This window comes from Pseudorca crassidens, chromosome 11 (assembly GCF_039906515.1).
Source record: "Pseudorca crassidens isolate mPseCra1 chromosome 11, mPseCra1.hap1, whole genome shotgun sequence".
Taxonomy (NCBI): domain Eukaryota; kingdom Metazoa; phylum Chordata; class Mammalia; order Artiodactyla; family Delphinidae; genus Pseudorca; species Pseudorca crassidens.
Genome location: NC_090306.1, coordinates 11,567,852 through 11,580,430, shown reverse-complemented (window position 1 = coordinate 11,580,430; position 12,579 = coordinate 11,567,852). Strand labels below are relative to the sequence as shown.

Genomic DNA, 12,579 nt, shown 5'->3' with positions numbered 1-12,579 from the left:
ACTCAACACCCTGGAACCTGTTCTTGATCGATGTCACCTACTTTTGAGTGCTGTCAGCTGCTCAGAGGCTGTCTTCTGACAGTAGTCATTTGGATTCGCCCCAGACTGAAATAGTGTGGATTGAGAATCTGATGCCTTTAGAAGAGAAAACATAGAAGATCTGTCATCTGAACAGGTATAATTTCTAGAGTGGACGATTTCAAACGTGCAGTGGAAAAGCAGCAAAGAGAGCTTTCTTTTTGGCAGTAACCCTACTGTTTTGCTTTGTGGCAGTCCCTTCTGGGCAGGGCCTATCAGCAGTACCAGATGAGCCTAGCATAGGCCAACCTTGAGGTGGTATCTTCCCAGGGACCTGCACGAGCCAATCATATCACTCAAAGGCTGCAGCTCAAGATAAAACCACTTGGCCCCAAACACCATATAGTGCATGCCTTTGCCTGCTGCCTTTTCTTTTCTTTTATTTATTTACTTATTCATTTTTGGCTGCCTGGGGTCTTCGTTGCTGCATGTGGGTTTTCTCCAGTTGCGGAGAGCGGGGGCTACTCGTTGTTGCGGTGCGCACGGGGCTACTCGTTGTTGCGGTGCGCACGGGGCTACTCGTTGTTGCGGTGCGCTCGGGCTCTAGGCGTGGGGCTTCAGTAGTGGCGCAGGAGATTTGGTGCTCCGCGGCACGTGGGATCTTCCCTGACCAGGTCTCGAACCTGTGTCCCCTGCATTGGCAGGCGGATTCTTAACCACTGTGCCACCTAGGAAGCCCCTTCCTGCCTTCTTAAGAAAGTTAAGGCTAAGCTGGTGAGCCAGACCTGTAACAAGACTTTGGAATTTCCCTGCATAGAGACTAGATCAGGATTTTTTTAAGTCGGAAACTAATTTGAGTTCACTTCAGAATTCCTTATTTGGTGCACAAGTCTGGCTATTCAACAGAGATTTCAGCTTTGCAAGTGAGTTCGAGTTGATTTCTTCCCTTGGAAACTGCTAGTTGGTGGTGGTCAGCAGAAGTCTCAACATAGACATAGGTGAGGAAGGTTCTTGCTGAGACTCAACCCCAAGAAAACCCCAAAGGAGCACCCTGAGAACTGATTTCAGGATGAAGCTGCAGGGGCGAAGAAGTGCTTTTAACACCAACAAATGCTGCCCTTTGACCAACAGATGCAGGAGGAGTCTTCTTCCAAATACTGCAGCCCCTGAGGTGAGAATCTGGCTCCTAAGAGGGCAACTTCCTCTCCTGCTGCTGTGCTCAAGTCTGCAGAGACCCACGGTGAGTTACCACGGAGGAGGTGATCTCTTTATGATCAGGGCTCCAGTGGTGCAACCTTTAGATGACCTTTAGTCCCTTGGGATGTAATTTCACTTAGACATTTTAACTAACACGAAATGCTGGCAAAGAGGGTTGAAAACGATTATTTAAAATTATGGAGTTCTTTACAGTTTACAGATTTGGCATCACAGAAGCTAGAGGCATAGCATTTTTTTCTTGATTCTCCATAAAATTTAAGTAAAACATTGCTTCTGTAGGACAAATAATGCAAAATCAACCAAGTCTATTTGGCTTTATCCTGTATCATACGGATCAACTCAAAAGAGGTATTAGAAAGTTCTCTATAATGAAAAATAACCTAATGTTAAGAGAAAACAGTTTCAGTGAGCCCAGACGCTTGCATCTTCCCATACATAGAAAAGCACTAAATTCCTTAATTTTAATGTCTGGTTTTCTTTAATTAACAGTAATCTTTTGATGTTCCGAGTACTTGCCCTTTGTTACAAAACTCCTATATATCCGAGCTCCCCCCTCACTTCCTCAGAGCAATTCTCTTGGGGTTACGTGAGATGCCATCTCCCAGGCTTGAAGTCCTAAAAATTCCCACTGAATAAAACATAGCTCTCAACTTTAAAAAAAAAAAGAAAGAAAGAAGACAGAATACCCATTTGATATCTAGTAATAGATTAAAGTTTTGGAGTTCACAAGGTTTGATAGAAGATATTTTTTATTTTGTTTTGGCTTAAATAGATTCTGTAGAATTATTTGCAAATCTGCTCTAAAGAATTATCGGTTAAAATCATTTAAGCAGTCTTAAAATTTTGTTCCAGTTTACACACAACTAGATGACTTCTCACCATAAATAACATAGTAAAAATACCAAATGGTATGATTTTGAGTTCCAGCTACAACACTGTTGACATTCACTAGATGGAATTTTATCTCTTAATATGTTCCTTAGTAAGTACTGTTTATTAGGAAAGTATCATTTCTTTGCCCAGAAGGAAACACCTTGAAATTTAGATAACTGAAAAATATGGCTCTCAATTATGGATGGATGATACTTAAAGAACTTGTCTTCAAATCTCTAACTTTAATTTAATATGCACTGGGTATCAATCAGTAATATTCCATTGGCTACCCATGAGAAAATGTCTTTTTCCTACTCCTGATTTCTAAGAGGAAGGACTTTGCCAGGAACCCCACTGACCTCTGTCCAACCCTCTCCTCACATCGCTCCCCTGGAGGTGGACAGACGTTACTTGACTGGTAACGTCAGGAAGAATAACTGGATATGCTGTGTTTGCTCTTCTTCCTCCTGGTAATTAACCCAATGGCAAAAGGCATGAGTTCTGTGTTCCTCCCATGGCAAGAATCTCACCTGGACAGGTTGCAATCCAATACTGCCTGCAGCTAAGTGGGCAAGTCAGCTCATTCTGGGGTTTACCCTTAACAAGCCCACCAGCCATCAGACCTAAAGATGGGTGCTCCAACATGTTCTCATTCAGTAGTAAAAATTATATTTTAGCCTTCATATTTCAAGTCCTGAGCAGAGGAGAGGGTTGTCATTTACTGGGGGCCCCCTTGGAGAACCCGACATTACTCATCACTTAAGTCTTTTCTTAAATCAAAGCCAAAGGCTTAATATAGGTTTTAGGTATTCATAAAAGAGGTATTACTTATAACACCTGTGTGAGAATGTGAAGGGGTTAGGAGAGGAAACAGATAGTATAATTAAACTTTGATTATAATTTTTTTCTTCAAAATACTCAATATGCAAAAAGACTTTTCACTGATACAAAAAGGGTCACTTCCTCCGTGGGGAGATGAGGTTTTTTTGTGCTTTCAGTAATATTTGTCAAACCAAATTCAACATCTAGCATGGGTCACAGATACAGGAAGGACTGGATCAGTGTAATGGTTATGAGTGAAACTTACTTCAGCAAATACTGATTTTGAGCAGACAACTCGGCCTTTGCTACAGGGTAGCAAATCTGCTACCACACTGTAAAAATTTAAAAAACAAAAAAAACCAAAAAAAAAACCCAAAAAAACAAAAAAAAAAAAAAATTAAAAAAACAGAAACCTCCATTAAATAGAGTCGGGAGACCAGAAAGGGGAGCTCTCATGCCCTGCGGCCTTCTTTCCTGGCAAGGACTGGGCGAATGTAAAGCCATGAACTCTCTGTTTACTATACCCTCCCATCTTCCTTTTCTTCTCTATGAAAGCATTCTTCTTCCCTTGCCCTGTAGGGACTTGTACACGGCGCACCGCAGTTGCAGAACCTGAATTGCAACTCTCTGCTGATCCTGAATAGACCTATCTTTGCTGGAGAAATACCTGGCACGCTATTTACTTCAGGCCAACAAGGTTCACCATCGAATTTGAAAAATTAAAATCAAGATTTTTCTTTCCTTATAGGTCGCAGTTAAAATTGACTTTGACTTGGCACCCGGTTCCTTTGATGATCAGTACCAAGGCTGCAGCCAAAAAGTCATGGAGGACCTGATTCAAGGGGATTATTTTACGAAAGAAGTAGAATCTCGTAGGAATTACCACAGGGTCTGGCAACGTGCACACTTAGACTGGTTGAGACAAGGAAAAGCTCTCCCTGAGAACATGACTGTTACACATGCTGTGGCCATCTTGGTTTATTCGTCGAACAGCAGTGTTCGTTCAGACTTCTCCAGAGCCATGGCCAGTGCTGCTGGGTCTCCCCAGCAATATAAACATTCATTCCGTTTCAAATATCTACACTACTACCTGACCACGGCAATCCAGCTGCTGAGGAAAGAGATTGTCACAAGGAATGACTCTCTGTGTTATGAGGTGCACCATGAGGTGAAGGGCGTTTACTTGGAAGCCCCCATGGGTGCCACCATTCGCTTTGGCCAATTCCTCTCCACCTCTTTCCTGAGAGAAGAGGCACAGAAGTTTGGGGACCAAACTCTATTTACCATACTGACCTGCCTGGGGGCACCTGTACAAGACTTCTCTCTCAAAAAGGAGGTCCTGGTCCCTCCGTATGAGCTGTTTGAAGTTGTAAATACGAGCTACCACCCAAGAGGAAATTGGTTGCAATTGCAGTCAACTGGGACCCAGAGTGCGTATAACTGTCAGCTGCTAAAAGGTATTGTTATTGATCCAAATTGAATCCACTCTTACCAGGATTGCAGGCCACCATTCATTTTTTAATCTTTTCAAAGAAATATTTATTTATTTATTTTAATTTTTTTTCTTTTTTTAATTTTTATTGGAGTATAGTTGATTTACAATGTTGTGTTAGTTTCAGGTGTACAGCAAAGCGAATCAGTTATACATATATCCACTCTTTTTTAGATTCTTTTCCTATATACGTCACTAGAGAGTATTGAGTAGAGTTCCCTGTGTTATACAGTAGGTCCTTATTAGTTATCTATTTTATATATAGTAGGGTGTATACATCAATCCCAATCTCCCAATTTATCCCTCCCCCCATTTTCCCTCCTGGTAACCATAAATTTGTTTTCTACATCCCTATTCTTTTATAAAAGTTGTTTTTCTGAGTGGGCTTGGGGGAAAAAGCCAAAGACATGGATATTGGCCTTCAGTAATGGTGGAATTGGGAGATTAGAGAAGACTCACCTTGTTTCTTGGTTTCTGCTCTCTTCTTTCTCCTCAGCTACCTGTAGGAAAATGTGCTTTGCAATGGCCCAGATATACAGGGCATTCTAGACAGAGAGAGTAAGTATCTCTACTGGAAAAGGTAGTGCATAAAACATAGCATTTTACCTTCTCCCTCAAGCTCATTTTTTGTCATGGTCATTTCATGAACAAGAATTGTTAAAAATAAAGCAGGAGGTGTGATTTATTCATCCACTCCTATCTTTTAATCGTCTTCTCTGTTCCAGGAACTGGGATAGGAGGACCCAGGCGATACAAAATGAATAAAGCAAAATTACTATCCTAAGGAGGATTTTTAGTCTAATGAGAAGTGGAAATATGAACAAATGTCTACACACAAAAGCACTAAGTATACACCAGATGTTTGAGCAATGGTTATGGTTGCTCGGTGAAGGAAGACGCTCGTTCTCTCTGGGGAAAGTGAGAAGCCTTCACAATAGGAGACCACTTGGGACTTGAAGTAGGAATGGGGGTTTTCAGTGAAAAAAGAGAGAAAAAGTCATTTCAAGCAGAAAAAGCATATACTGAATCACAGAGATTTCAAACAGCCTGGTATCTTCAGGGAAATTTTGAAATTCTGGATGGCTGGAATGTAGGGTGTGTAGGACAGAGGAAGAGGCCAAGAGTAGAAAGGAAGTAGGACACTGATAGGGGCTGGAGAGTTCTGATGGGGCCAGATTGCTTAAAAAAAACCTCTTGTATTCCATGCCAAGGACTTTCAAACTTCATGCTGTAAGTAGTGAGAAACCATTAGAAGTCTGTAAGGAATGGAGTATCAATCAGATCAGTATTGTAGCAAGAGCCTTGATGATATTGTGAAAAATGAACCAAAGCAGGAGAAATTAGAGTTATCACAATAAAAATACGTGTTAGTCTCTTTTTAGAAAAACATGTGGCTGATTCCATTTTATCTTTGTATGTTGCCAGCCACAGTCGTTTGACGGAGCAAATGCTGTGCAAATTCGATAGCAGATGCCGTATCCTGTTTGATTCAGAAAGAGGAAGACTGTCCTCATCCACATGTGCATTCGTTTACACTCAAAGTCAACTGCAACCCAGCTACAGGGTCTACCTTTGAAATATTCCCGAATCTTCCTCTACTCCATCATCACTGCTGCTGTTAATAATTCAGCCTGTCCGCGTTTCTCAACACATCAGGGCTGCAGTGCTGCAAACGTCCTCAAACTGGCATCCACACTGAGGTCAAGGTCCTGCTCACTCTGGTCTATCTGTAAGGCCAGAGACAGTCATTTCCATTAACTGATAAGTAACACTCTGCTTATTCCAACATCCTGGAGCGGTATTAGACTGATGCAAACATGAACAATGGGAGAAGGGAGGTGGCATGTTTTTCTTATCTGAGAATCCTTCACTGGGAGGGAGTGAGGTCAGTGGTCTCCCCAGCCCTGTTTTTCCAGATGGCTGCTGCTGCCCACTTGACTTCTGACCAATCACCTGGACTAACCATTAACCTCAGCCTGGGGAATTCACAGAATCTAATTTCTCATGAAACTGGAATCCTCTCAGGAAACTGTTTCTTCTCCTTTTGATTTTTTCACCAGCAGAAGCCACAAACTATTCTATGTCCCCAAAAGTCCCTATGAGCCAGTGACTTACGTTTCCTCTCCGGTTCCCTTTTAATCTGACAGACGCAATATGTGAAAAACAACATGAAGCCGTTTAAAATGGGTCAGCCAGGGACACTGCAGTTCTCCCGATGAAGAGACAGTAGATTAAAGAGCAGAGCTTCCCCAGTCCTTCAATGTATTTCAAAATTGCTTCCATTAAGTTGTAACTGAAGTTCTCAAGTTCAAAGAGTTCCTAGGAATCTGTGGCCTTCGAAGAGTCAAAAGGTCAAATTGGTAGCATAACTCATCGACAGGAGTGAGTTCGCAAAAGAAAAATTGTTTAAGACATTCTAAACTGATAGCTTTTTCTTCTAATTCTTCTCTCACCCCTCACATGACCTATACTTGTTACCATAGAAACATGTTTTCAGGCCCCGTGGAAGACTTAAAATATGTTATGTTAGTTATTTGTCCTTAACTGTTGCTTCTTTCAGCAAAATAATCTGTGCCAAAAATCTGTAGACACACAAATACATGCTCTGTTCTGTATCATTGGGTTCACAAAGAAGAGGGGTTTATTTGCGAAAATGTTTCACATAATTAAAATTCTTAAGCATGCTTCTAGAAAAAAATGTAGCCAATTGTTTGTAGTCAGTGTGGTTTTACATGTTAATCTTGCCAGTTACTAGCAGTGGGAATACAGGCAAATGGCTTAGTCTCTCTGTGCCTCAGTTTCTTTATATGTAAATGGGAATAATTTTTAAAAATAAAACTTACCTTGTAAGATGCCGGTGAAGAGAAAATGAAGGAACGCATGCAAAAGCTCTTAGAACCGTATGTGACACATGTAAGTAAGTAATCAAAACTCTTTGGCTACTATTACTATTACTAAGTCTTTATTTTATTAACTTACTGTTTCCTATTTTCTTTTACTCTGGGTTTCAGTTATCCCAAAGTAATTTTCCCAATTTGTGGCATCACACTTACCTTGAGGTAGCATGTCTGTCTCAGACGAATGGATGAAAGAATGAGTAATTGGATGAATCTGGAGACCACAGGGCATGATGGGTAGAGCAGAGATGGTGGAACCAGTGAGAGCTGGGCATATGTTAGTAGCTCTGTGGCCTTGTGCAAATGACAACTCTGAACCTGTTTCTTCATTTATAATATGGGGGCAATACGTGCCTGGAGGGAATGTTGTGATAGCACTTGTTACCCACCCTCTCAAACACAATTGAAAAATTCTGGGAAAGTACTTTGCACATGGAGCTGGGATAACAGTTTAATGGCACAAATGTCTACTTCAGTAATATTGACAGTTAGAATAGAAAGAAAGGAAGAGACAGAAGAAACACATGTTTTTTTGGCTATGCCATGCGGCTTGCGGGATCTTAGTTCCCCCACCAGGAATCGGACCCGGGACCCCTTCAGTGGAAGCACGGAGTCTTAACCACTGGACCACCAGGGAAGTCCCATAGACAATATTCTAAAAGAATAACACTCATCACTCTAAATTTTGACAGAAAGAGGTTATAGATAACATTTACCACCAAATAAGATTAACTAGATATACTGCATGTCACTTTTACTTTTTTTTTTTTTGCTTTTTTTCAAGAGATTGAATACGTATTTCTGAACAATCTAACTCACAGATTCAGACTTCATGAGATAAAAGGCATAATATTATGCATTTCTCCCCAGACTGTATACCTGAGGCAGAGGTGACCAAATTCAGGTTATAATACACCAATAAAATGGTATTTGTATAGAAATTTAGTTTACAAAAGGCTTTCACACACATTATCTGTTTAATTCTTACAACCACCTGTACTTTGGGCTATTGACCCCCCTATAATGATGTGAACACTGAGGATTAGAAAGGTTAAATGGTTTTTGTAAGATTATTCAAGCAGGTTATAAATAACAAAAGTGAGACTGTTTCCCATTTTTTCTGACAAAAAGTCCAGGACAATTTTCTCTGTAGGTCACTTTCAGGAGATTTATTTTGTCATTCAAAAATGTTATTGAGAACCTAAAATTGGCTTCAATCTTCTGTGCTCTGACTATTGACATTATAAACACACTTCACATTCATATAAATATACAAATATGTTCACATAAATGTATATATAACAAGATAATAGTTGATCTTTTCACATGCATTTAACTAGTGTTTTTCATCTTAACCTATTTTATTACATTATTAAAGATTGATGGCCATGACCTATTGAACTGATGTCACAAACCATTAATGGAATCACAACCTCCAATTTGAAAAGTACTGTCCTAGGGACAGAGGGAATAAAAAGCATTGAATAGTCTAGAAGAAAAGTAAAGACAAATACAAAAGTAAAGTTAATGTGAATTGTTCTGAAATGAGAAATTTTATAGACTGTAATTAATTTAATTCACAGATTTTTTCATTTATTCTCCTAAATATATTGTCTGCCTGTGTGAAAACAATAATAATAATAATAATGTGAGGTAGAAATGATAATGACCATATGAGAGGTAGAGAAAAAGTATCAAGAGAGTTAGGAAAGAAAAGTTACTTTAACCTGAGAAAATAAAATTAAAATAAGCTATTTTTAATATCCTAGTTATTATGAAGGGTGCTTAAGAGGTGATTTTGAAGGGTGAGTATGATTACCACATAGTAATATCTCTGTTTTTCTCTTACTTGAACATTAGCATAATCACAATGAAGCAAAGTGAAGAGTAGTAGTGGTGATCATAGTATTTCCAAAAGCCTGGAGGTGCTCTCATTTTACAGATGAGAAAACTGAGGCCTAGTGAAAGTAACAAAAATGATCACAGTCAACCATCTAGGGGTAGAGCTTCAATACCAAAGCCAATCACACCCTCAAATCATAATCTTTCTCCGTTATATTGTTTCCTTGTCAATCAGTTGCTGACAACTCTTCAGTAGAATCTTATCCCACGAAACAGTGAGAAAGGGTGGGGTTAGAGGTCCTTGTGATCTCTAGCCTCAATGAAGAGAAAATAAAACAGAAAATGCTTAAGAATCATTTTAAGGAGTGACCTGCTAAAGTGGTATTGATTGTTCCTAGGTCCCTGTGAGAATTCAGATAATACAATTTTAACACAAACTTTGACAAAAGCTTAGAAATAAGTATGCATTATTAATTTCTCTTATATAAGAAAAGTGGGGTTTTGAAAATTACTGTTGGTAATTTTCCAAATAGAAATTCCAGGAAACTCAAGGGATCTTATATATTATGTGGAAGCAATGGAAAAGTATTTCCCCAACATCTGATCATCCTATCAAACAATATGGTCATCAAACAATTGAGGCAATCATAGAGTTGAATGATTTTCTACCTCAAATGTCTTTTATATGCTAAATAATCAGCAAAGGCTGGTTGAAAAGGAGATTCCACTCTTTAGAGCATTTTTAAAATTTTACTTATTTATTTTATTTATTTAATTTTTGGCTGCATTGGGTCTTCGTTGCTGCACATGGGCCCTCTCTAGTTGTGGCGAGCGGGGGCTACTCCTCACCGCGGTGCACGGGCTTCTCATTGCAGTGGCTTCTCTTGTGGTGGAGCACAGGCTCTAGGCACGCGGGCTCAGTAGTTGTGGCTCGCAGGCTCTAGAGCGCAGGCTCAGCAGCCGTGGCACACAGGCTTTGCTGCTCCGTGGCACGTGGGATCCTCCTGGACCAGGGCTAGAACCCATGTCCCCTGCATTGGCAGGCAGGCTCCTAACCACTGCACCACCAGGGAAGCCCTAGACCATTTTTTTAAAGGTTTACATCTTCCATCTCATTCTATATCCTTATCCCATTGTACTCCCAGTTAGTAGTTACACCTGACAATAATTTTTTATATTTCAGTGTTTCTTCCATCAGCCACATCTTAGTGGCTGCTAACCTTTCCCATGAAGAGTGTGTACGTGTAGGCAGTATACACACACACACACACACACACACACACACACACACACACACACACACACACACACACACACACACACACCAAACAGGACTGTGTGAATTGTTTTTGCTCACCTTATAATAAAAAATTTGATGAATGTACATGCAATATATGGAGAGATAATACAGTGGTTAAAAATAGAGCATTGAGCCAGACTGCCTAAGTCTGATGACTGCCTACACTACTTACTAGATGCGTGATGTTTGACAAGTTTCTTCACATCTCTGTGTCACAGTTTTATCAACTAAAAAATGAGGATAAATGCCTCATAGTTTTTGTGTGGATTAAATGAGTTAATTTATAGCAAGTGCTTAAAATGACCCCAGCACAGAATAAGCCTTTAATCAATGTTCACTTTCATAATGGTGATAAAGATGGTGATAATTAAGATGGGGACGATGGTAACGGAAATAATTCTGCTGCGGATGACGATAAAGATGGGAAATCCGGAGATCCCTACCCCCAACTTGCTGGGTACCCTGAGGTACACCTCTTAACCTCTTGGTACCTGTTTTATCATCTGCAAAATAAGCAAGCTGTCAGTTAGAGAACTCTAAGAGAGAATTTTTTTTTAAGTGGCTAGCTTCACACTATTTACAATAGCCAGGACATGGAAGCAACCTAAATGCCCATCGACAGAGGAATGGATAAAGAGGATGTGGCACATATATACAATGGAATATTACTCAGCCATAAAAAGGAACGAAATTGGGTCATTTGTAGAGACGTGGATGGACCTAGAGACTGTCAAACAGAGTGAAGTAAGTCAGAAAGAGAAAAACAAATATCATATATTAAAGCATATATGTGGAATCTAGAAAAGTGGTACAGATGAACTGGTTTGCAAGGCAGAAATACAGACACAGATGTAGAGAACAAACATATGGACACCAAGAGGGGAAAGTGGCAGGACGGGCGGGATGAACTGGGAGACTGGGATTGACATGTATACACTAATATGTATAAAATAAATAACTAATAAGAGCCTGCTGTATAAAAAATACATTAATTAATTTTTTAAAAGTGCTAGCTTCAACTATTATTGTTAGGAATTTTCTAAGTTTAAAAAGTGAACCAAAGGAGAAATGAGGTGGTTTTTTAAAACAATCTCTGCTACCTAAAACATCTCTAACTCTTTTTATGTTTTTTTGTTTTCACAGCTTCCAGCAAAAAGTGCATCCCTATTCCTGTAGTTATTGCTTCTCTCTCATTTTTGACCTGTGTCATCATCTCTTCCAAAAGTAGAGCATAAAAAATGGTTGTGGTTTTTGCCTTCCCTGTACCCTTTTGCTTTATTCCAGTCAGGGCACCCTGAATCCCCGTAGAGAATCATTCCGCCCAGCTATCAACTGATTCAGAGCTGGCTCAGTCCACTGCCTATGGGTAGACCTGTAGGTATATTTCTTCTTCATGGATACAGAGATTCATGTTGGATAGAAATGACTCAGTCTGAGCCTGTGAGACAAAATCAGGGTACTTTATTGGGATTGGGGCTGGGTGTGGGGTGGGGGCCACTTTTTATTTTGAGTGGAGAATAGTGAAAGCAGAATATGAGTCTAGAATCGCTAGCAGCTATCTTGCCACTGAGAAGAGAGCCCCTGTCTTCCTGAGAACGGAGCTAACACAATGAAAGAAGAGCTGAGAAATGAAAAGAAAGTGAATCTTGGCGAGAGTCTATGTGCCCCTAAATCCAACTGTGCCTGAAACTGGATACCATGGGCTTTTTCATTACATAAATCAATAAATTATATTTTTGCTTCAATAATTTGAATTAAATTTTCTGTCTCAAACAATTGAAGGAGTGTTATGATGAATACAATGATTTTCCCTTATTTTTTAATTTAATGATCCTAAATATTAGGAACAAATCAGAGACTCTTGAGTTAGAAAGCAAAGGACAAATTCATCAAATGAGAAAGTGTTGAGACCCAGAGGCATATTAAAGGTGTGAAATTTCCTTAGAGATTTTTTTTCCCTGATGTCAAGCAATTTTATTATTTTAAAAATTTTTTTAGAGATTTTTATCAGCATTCAAGACCAAACCAATGTAGAAACCCAAGAAACAAAAGGGAAAGTTAATGAAAGATGTTAGTGGAGTCTCATTTACTGCCAGTAATGGGGTGTTGCACACAGG

General features: G+C 39.6%; 1 protein-coding gene across 4 annotated transcripts; it reads left to right on the top strand.

Moving 5' to 3' along the window:
• The first annotated feature begins 900 nt into the window (after positions 1–900).
• On the top strand, positions 901–12,210 carry ART4 (ADP-ribosyltransferase 4 (inactive) (Dombrock blood group)). Of its 4 annotated transcripts, none has more exons than XM_067695757.1 (4): positions 901–1,189; positions 3,680–4,388; positions 7,275–7,336; positions 11,606–12,210. In XM_067695757.1, the coding sequence occupies exons 1-4, from the start codon at positions 1,088–1,090 to the stop codon at positions 11,636–11,638; spliced, it is 906 nt and encodes a 301-aa protein (XP_067551858.1). In that variant the 5' UTR covers positions 901–1,087; the 3' UTR covers positions 11,639–12,210. The 4 variants fall into 4 exon arrangements, with proteins under 4 accessions (XP_067551858.1, XP_067551855.1, XP_067551859.1 ...); XM_067695754.1 differs by having other exon boundaries at positions 903–1,258; XM_067695758.1 differs by lacking the exons at positions 7,275–7,336; positions 11,606–12,210 and adding an exon at positions 5,849–7,250 and having other exon boundaries at positions 904–1,258.
• Positions 12,211–12,579: the final 369 nt, after the last annotated feature.